We start from the raw sequence: 8,620 nt of genomic DNA, 5'->3' as shown, positions 1-8,620 counted from the left end.
TTGGCAGCTCTATTCAAACTGCTCCACAATTTAAATCAATTGCACACTTGAATAGAGCATGAGTTTGACATTAGTGGTTCTAAAATTATCATCTCTAAAATTCTGGGAATGTTTTGGAGATGGCCAAAACCTCTTTAGTACACACAGACACACACAAATAAGTAAAACTCTGTTTTTAGGATTCCATATTTCATTTTCATTTTATTTCATATTCAAATTATTTCCTGAAATCATCCCAGAGGCTTTAGTTTTGCAAAACTTTAGAGGTCCAGGCCCTGTGAGAGCTAGGAGATGTTTTTTCCAGCACATGAAGCAAACTCGGGATCTGATAGAGGCAAATGACGATTGTTAAACTATTTCCTATTTCATAATAGAATTTCTGAAAAATCAATTATTGTGGAGATAGGCCTATTAAATCTGATTTACAATTAGGAAATATGGGATCTGTCTTTGGAGATGATGAGATCCAGCTCACATATCTTACTGACAAAGAGACTGAGATTCAGATGGATTAACTGGTGGGTCCACTTTCTAGAGCAAAAATGGGACTAGAAGTCAGGCCCTGCCTCAGGCCCAGCATCCTCAACAAAGCACACAGCAAACTGTAGCTCTGCTGGTTAGTTCTTTTCTCTAGCATCAAAACAAATTTACAAAATAGGAAACACACATGGCTATTAGTCGATTATTTTATAAACAAGATATTTAAAACTTGTTAGTACATGTAGAGAGTTGGCACAAACAGACGAAGGTCCGTTTTCACGGCAGCAGTAGCATCTGCACAACATACCCCCTCAGCCACTGCCCTCAGCCCTTCCCCCCTCCAAGAGAGGTAGCGCTGCCGGCTGCCGATTTCTTCAGCTCTATTTTCATAGACTGAGTCTCAGCTCGAGGCTCGAATTTGGTCAGATTTCCTGCTCCTGGGGCTGCCACTACTGGCTTTCCTGCTTTCATACCTTTTGACATAGGAATGCGGGTGGGTGTAGGTCGCTGGGATGACCCGTCTTGTCCTGACTGTAAGAGAGAAAATATAGAGACACAGGGAGATACTGGTGAGTTTCTGCCTGGATTTGCCGTCAACCTGAGCATTAGCAAGACAGGAATGCCCACAGATGACACCTCCCCAGATAAAATGGTTAGAAACTTGGAGTCGGGATCTAATCCACTCTGATTGCCTCCCTTTTCCATGTCCTGAAACACCTATGCCAAACTTCCTTCTCTTCTCAAGCCTCTGACCCACTTCCTCTATCTACCCTTCCAGAAGTGACCTTAACTCCTATTTCACAGAGAAAATACAGCCATCTGGCATAAACTCAGGCAACTTTACTCCCACTGTCCCCCAAATTATCTGCACTTTCTTGGAGTGGATGAAGCAGGTCTCCCTCCACCTCTTAATGATGTTGGATTCTCATTTTCTTTAAAGATTTTTTTATTTTTTATTTTTTTTATTTTTTATTTATTTTTTTAATGTTTTATTTATTTTTAAGACAGACAGAGACAGAGCATGAGTGGGGATGGGGCAGAGAGAGAGGGAGACACAGAATCTGAAGCAGGCTCCAGGCTCGGAGCTGTCAGCACAGAGCCCGACACAGGGCTCGAACTCACAAACTGTGAGATCATGACCTGGGCTACAGTCAGACGCTCAACCAACTGAGCCCCCGGGTGCCCCTTATTTTTTTATTTGAGAGAGAGAGAGCGAGAGAGAGAGAGTATGTGAGCAGGGGAGGGGGCAGAGGGAAAGAGAGAGAATCTCAAGCAGGCTCCACACTCAGCACGGAGCCCAACGTGGAGCTCAGTCCCATGACCCTGTGATCATGACCTGAGCCAAAACCAAGAGTCAGACGCTCAACAGACAGAGCCACCCAGGTGCCCCTCTTTTCATTTTTTACGGTTACTGCTGGCCATACCCTTCTTTTTGAAGTTCTTTTAAAACTCTCTTGCCCGTGATACCTTCTTCCTGGAGTCTCACACATTCACCTCTTGTCTGATGACTCCTATTCAATCTCTGGTTGGCTCCTTGTCATAGCTTCCTTTCTTCTAAACGTGGGTGTCACCATGCTCCATTCTCAGCTCTCTTTTAATTTTTCACATTTACCCTGAGAATCACCTCATTTGTCACCCCATGTGTTGATGAGCTCCAGTCCCTTCAATGATCTTCTGGAATACACATCTATATTTCCCACTTGCCAGACATTTCCACTGTCTTGCAGGCATCTCAAATATAAATGCCCCAAACATGACTTATCTTGTCCCCGAAGAGTAGCCTTCCTATGTTTTTCATCCTATCTACCCATAGAGCCACACCAGAAACTTCAGAGCCACCCTCTATACTCAGTTTGTCACGAAATCTTCGATCCTATCTTTAAGATATCTCTGTCCTCATTTTCACTACCACAGTTCAAGCCTATACCGTCTCTAGCCTGAAAGATTGCAACAGTATCCCTGTCCTCAGCCTTTGTCCCTTCCAATTTATCTTTAAATTGTTTTATAGACATATGTTTCTAAAACATAAGTAATGTAGTTTTTTTTTTAATCATCAATACCCTTTCAATGGCTCCCTTTGTCTACTCTATGAGATCAAATGTCAATTTCATAATAAGCCACATACCTCTCTTCAGTATCTGACTCCAGTTTGCCTCTGTATTTTCTGTTCTTGCATTATGTCCCTACACCCAACTGCTGCAGTACAATGGGAATGGTCACCTTTCCTGGAACATGTCAGGCTTCTTCACAGAGCCACACTTTTGCACAGGCTGTTCTCTCTACATACTCTTTCCCTTTTCCTTCTTAAAAAATTTCTCCTTATCTGTGAAAACTTCCTCTTCCAGGAAGTCTTCTCTGGGTTCCTTTGTACATACCTCTATCATAGAACCACTAGGTAGGTTCCAATCCTGCCTTTCCCACTAAGCTAGGAACTTCTAAAGGTCCTCTTTGCAGTTGGGCACCAAACCCAGTGCCCAGAGTGTAGCTAAACACCCTATAAATGTTGAATAAATACATGCACAAATGAACTAGTCTCACTATTCTATTTCTAAGACAGGCGTCCCAAACTTTTTGTTATCCTTGATTTTATGGAATCTGACATATCTGAATTAAGTGGGCCATCCTTTAGGCCTATAAATCCTAAACAGTTGTTTTGAAATCTTGTTTGTATATGGGTTTAATCAGTAGCCAACAATGTTGCTAAAGAAAGTAAAGCTATTTTGATCTGACCCTTAAAATGGTACTAAGATGTTTCAGCAGAAAATCTGCTCTGAGCTACAACTTAAACCTCCACTATCTTTTTATAAAAATTATTAGAGAGAAGTGACCATGCACAAGCAAACTATGCTCTGTGTTACTTAAAAAGCAATATTATACTGAACCATTCAAGAAGTGTGAGCAATTCTGAATGCTATTTGGCTCCTATAGAGCCAGTAATGAAACCTTTACCAACAAAGCAATTAGTAATTCACACTTTGAAGTCTGTCTTGAATCTGTGTTGGTACACAGAAAATTAAAGTAAATTTAATTGAGGATATGGGACAATAAGCCACAGTTTCTATACTTAAATAATAAGCTTCCTGTCTTTCCTAAGAGTTTCTAATACATGGGACAGAATTTGTTCAGAATCTAGGAATAATAATTTCTAGTTTATTGGTTTAAATTAAAATCTAAACAGTACATGTTCTTCTATAATTTAATTTACTAATTTGTCCCAAGTAAATGAAGACAATCACTGGAAGTATTTCTAAAAACAGAATTTATTTTTAAGCTCTGGTTTTTATATCTGAGACATGCTTTTTCATAATCACTCATTTAGCCTTCTAGTTATTAAATAAATGTTTATCAAGCATCTGCTCTCTGAAAGATACTATTAATAAAATATAGTGCTTAGACATATAAACCCACTTTTTTACTTTTAAAAAAGTTAATATTGAGAACTTTTAATCTTATTTTTGGAAAAAAATATGACTATGGCCATACATAACCACATATTGAATATTTTAGGTTATAGAAATATAACCCAGGAGGCAGTTTTAATTCTTCCTGCATATTGACCATTTCTCTCAGTCTCCATTTTTAAAAGTATTTTAAACAAAAAACTAAACTTTAAACCTGATTATTATCGTATGCTGACATTATAAAGAGGCCATATTTGCAAGAATTTGGGGGGTCTTCATACTTTACATAAAAAAAAGAAATTTTCCCTCAAAATGAGTTCAATTTATTAAAACATTAGGCCACTTTTTATTTTCATGTCTTGGTGTAGCTGGTCCTCTAGGAAACATCTGCTAGTGGGCTCAGGTAGAGCGAGAGGCATGTGCTTTTGTTGTACTTTGGGCACTGGGTGATTCTCACAAGTCACTTCTCCCTCCCTCAGCCTCCACTCTGGAGCCTCTTCTACTCACCACTGACTGGGTTCCTCGAGTAGATGAGGTTGTGACCGGTGTTATGGTGATAGTGCTCGTCACTTTGCTCGCACCAGGTCTCGATGAGAGATGGTTCCTAGGGGAGCGAAGGACGGTGCCTGTGGAAACCTCCTTTTCAGCTGTCACGTTGACAGGTCGGACAGTAATAACTGGACTTGCTCCTTCAGCTGAAGTCCCAGGGGATCGTTTAAACTGAGAACCTAAATGAATGTGAATTTTATTGTCTTCCGTGGTTATGATATTGGCATTGGAGTTATATTTCCGTAGTGGAGTTGGAAGAGTCTGTTTTTCTGGGGTGACTTTGAGGACAGTCCTTCCCATGGGCATTTCCTGGGATTCAGGAGAGACTCCAATCTCAGCTGGTGCTGCTGATGTAGACACTGTCATTATCTGAATGGGGGATGTGGGCCTGTCTGCAAACATACCTCTTCCACTTTCTGGGGTCTTCTCTCTAGAAAATGTAGTAATCGTGACCGGGGACATGGCTCGTTCTGTGCCAAGAGTAGCATCTCCACTTTTTGGTTTTTGAGACATGACATTTGGTGATGGAATAATGGTTATCCTTGGTTTCTGATTCCCTAAGGTAGGAATGACAGTGGTACTAGAAAAAAATTCTTCAGATGTTGGGCTTGTTATTTCCAAAGTTGCAGTACTATTCTCATGGTCTGGTGTCACTCGAATATGAAGAGGCTGGCCTTGCTTTGGTGAAAGGACCAGTTCTCCTGGGTGCCCTGGACTGGGATTTGCTCGAGGCCCTTTCTCCTGAGTGATTGGGGGCCCATTTTCCCTTTTTCTCATCCATGGAATCCAAGACTTTCTCATAGTGAGCTCATTTGCTGCTGGAGGATACCTATCTAGAACAGAGGATCGTTCCATAGGTTTTTTCAATCCTACCTGTCGAAGATTGCTCATGATGTGATTTTCTTCTTGAAAGGATTTCCGTATAAATACTGCTGGTGTTTCCTCCTCTGCCGCCTCACTGCTCACCGCGTCAGTCTGCACTCCAGTTGACGTCACAGGAATATCCACCATTCTTCTCCCATTCATACTGGGTCGAAGAGCTCGGCTATAACGCTTTGAAAGCTCCAACTCTTTGGTCAGATTGAGGACCTCCTGCCCCATGTTTTTGTTCTTATTTTCTTCTTCCATAAATCTTTGTTGAAGGACAGAATAATCCACTTGAAGTTGAGAAAGTTGATCTTCTTTGTTCATTAATTCATGGATCTTCTCTTTAAGAGCTTGTACTTCGGCTTTTAAGTCTCGACTTTTAGCTTCTTCTAACCGAAATCTGTGTCTCAGCTCTGCTTCCTGACTCACAGCCTCACCTTTCTCGATTGCTTTATTTTTGGCAATTTGGTGCTTTATCTCCTCCAGTTGTTGAGAGAGGAAATTAGCCTTGTCCTGCTCAGTTCTAAATTTCTGCTCTAACTGATCATACTCATCCTCTGTCTTCATCAGATCCCCCTCAACCACCTCCAATTGTTGGAGGCGTTTCTTCAGTCTCTCAATTTCAAGTGTTAGTTCCTTAATCTTGTTATCTTCTGGGCAGGTGAGCTCAGATCCTTTTCGAGACCTTCCTCTTGTTATTTCCCTTTCCACTTCCTCTATTCCATCAAGTCTCTTCTTTAATAAGTCAACACTGCAGCTCAATTCAGAGGATTTTTCTTCTTCGCTTTTCAGTTTACCTATTAACTCATCTCTTTCTTTTGTCAAATTGTACACCTTTTCCTCCATTTCAGATTTCAGTTTTAAAAGCTTCTTACTTTCTTCAATTAGTTTTTCAGTTACATCCATAACCTTTCCTTGTTCCACCTTAAAATTTTTATTGAGTCCATCCACTTTTCTCTCTTCTTGCTTTATTTTTTCCATCATATTTTTCCTTTCATCAACCAGCATCACAGTAAATGACTTCAACTTTGTAAGGTCATCTTTTAGACTTAATTCAGCCTTTTCCAATCGACTTTCAGAACATTCCAGTTCTTTAACTCGACTCTTGACCACCTCCAGCTCATTTAGCAGGTCTTTGGTTAAGTTCTTTTCTTTCTCCAGGTTTAGATGTAGCTGGGTACACTCAGATTTACTCTTGCTAAATGCTTCCTCCAATTTCTCCAGTTCAGACATTCTCTTCTGTAACTTCTCGACTTCAAGTTTGAGTTCCCGACTGTGGTGTTCTTCCTCTTGCAGCTTCTTCCGCAATTCCCTGCACTGGGATTCAGTTTTAGTGATCTCCTCATCTTTACCCTCCATTTCTAACACACGCTTCCGGAGATTTTCCACTTCAGCCATAAGGCTGGAGTTGCCACATTCCCCTTTGGCAATTTTATCTCTTAATTCCTGAAGTTCTTCCTCTGCCTTTTGAAGGTTTTTGTTGGTCTCTTCCAGTTCCTCAATTCTCTGAGTCAAGCCAACCAGCTTGAGTCTAAGTTGCCTGTTGTGAGACTCTTGATTAGCCAATTTAGCATTCATCTCTTCATGCTCTTGAGAAAACCTCGAAGCCTTGTGTTCAAAATCCACTTCCAACTTGAGCAGTTTCTGCCTGTCTTCTTTGGATTTGGAAGTAATGGCTTTGAGCTTTTCTTCTTCTTCCCTCAGTTTCTGAGTAAGATCCTGTACTTTCTGGCTTTGCAGGCCAAGTTGTTCAATATGCATTTGCCTTTCATCCACCAGCATGAGTGCAAAGGACTTGAGTTTCACAAGCTCATCTCTTAGTTTATTGAGTCGCTTAGCATTTTCCTTTTCTTTTCGGGCCTGGTAAGCCTTTTCTTGTTCAAGGAGCTTTTTCAACCTAGGAAACAAAATATATTAAGATATTATAGTTTGTTATTATATTATACATATGTCATATATATTTATTCTTATACATATTAAAAGATTCATCAGCAAAAAAAGTTTGTCTTAGATATTAAATAAAAAGTGAAATGTTATTACAATAAATACCTACCAACTGCTCCAATATCAAGGCTTTAACAGATAGTCATTAAGGATACTAATCCAAAGTCAGGTTATTTGTTCCCATTGGGGAGGGGTAGTTACCAGAAGTGGGCATGAAAAGGACTCTTCAGGTACTGGTTTCTGTTTCATGACTTATGTGTTGGTTACACAGGATCGTTCAGCTTATGAAATTTCAGTAACCTGAACACTTATGAGTGCTTTTCTGCAAATGTATTATACTTCAATAACATAACCATTGAGTAACACTTAGGTTGTACAATAATAGTGGCTATTTAAATAGTGTTTTCTGTATTCTAAGCACAATGTGTGTTATGTGTTTATCTTCACAGCAATCCTCTGAGACATGTATTGCTACTGTCATCCCAATAAGGAATGTGAGACAGGGCTCTTGCACATTCCCACAGTCAGTAGGTGGCAATTCTGGGATTCAGACTCAGGATCCAGAATCCTTGCTCCTCACCTCTACATCTTATGACTTCAAAATACAATTTTATTTTATGGGGCACCTGGGTGGTTCACTTGGTTAAGCCTCCTATTTCAGCTCGGGTCATGATCTCGCAGTTCGTGGGTTCAAGCCCCATGTCAAGGCTCTGTGCTGACAGATCAGAACCTGAAGCCTGCTTTGGATTCTGTGTCTCCCTTTCTCTCTGTCCCTCCCCTGCTTGTGCTGTCTTCTCTCTCTCTCTCAAAAATGAATACACATTAAATATATATATATATATATATATATATATATATATATATATAATTTTATTTTAAGTCAAAGGGAAGGTGCAGAACAAAAAGAACCTTGGGACTTTTTAATTATGTATGCAACTATCACCTGATAGGAACAGAGCAAGACAAGCTTTCTGATAGAAAGCTGATCTACATAAACTAGTTAATGAAGAACTGGCACAGAATTTTGGCTCAGTTTCTGGATTTAAACAAAAACTTTAAATAGAGAACTAGGTTGGGAGGAAATCAATTACTATCAATATAAAAATGTGGCAGCTACAGGAATTATTATGTTTTACATGTATGAAATACATTTTCTCTATGGTGTTTATGTATAGCATTAAAAAAGTAGGAATATAAATACACCAGAATAACTATTTACTATCCTTGTGTTGATGAATCAATGTGCACCAATTTTTTTTTATGGAAGTATAGTTACAAAGTTACTTTAGTTTCAGGTGCACAACATAGTGATTCAACAACTCTATACATTATGCTATGCTCACCACAAATGTGGCTACCATCTGTCACAATACAACACT

The 8,620-nt window shown here is 39.7% G+C and overlaps 1 protein-coding gene across 1 annotated transcript in view; it reads right to left on the bottom strand.

Annotated features, from left to right (window-relative positions):
• Window positions 1–804: 804 nt before the first annotated feature.
• FILIP1 (filamin A interacting protein 1) overlaps window positions 805–8,620 on the bottom strand; it is a 91,449-nt gene continuing 83,633 nt past the window's right edge. The window contains exons 4-5 of the mRNA XM_047103200.1: window positions 4,389–7,194; window positions 805–1,011 (exon numbers count right to left, since the gene is read on the bottom strand). Of these exons, the coding sequence (XP_046959156.1) occupies window positions 805–1,011; window positions 4,389–7,194 (3,013 nt within the window). The remainder of the gene's footprint in view (window positions 1,012–4,388; window positions 7,195–8,620) is intronic.

Source organism: Lynx rufus, unplaced genomic scaffold (assembly GCF_022079265.1).
Source record: "Lynx rufus isolate CCGP_SWC_20201006 ecotype Redwood Valley unplaced genomic scaffold, mLynRuf1.p SCAF_6, whole genome shotgun sequence".
In the NCBI taxonomy this organism is placed as follows: Eukaryota; Metazoa; Chordata; class Mammalia; order Carnivora; family Felidae; genus Lynx; species Lynx rufus.
The sequence above is the reverse complement of the archived record's forward strand: the minus strand, read 5'-3'. Positions and strand labels throughout refer to the sequence as shown.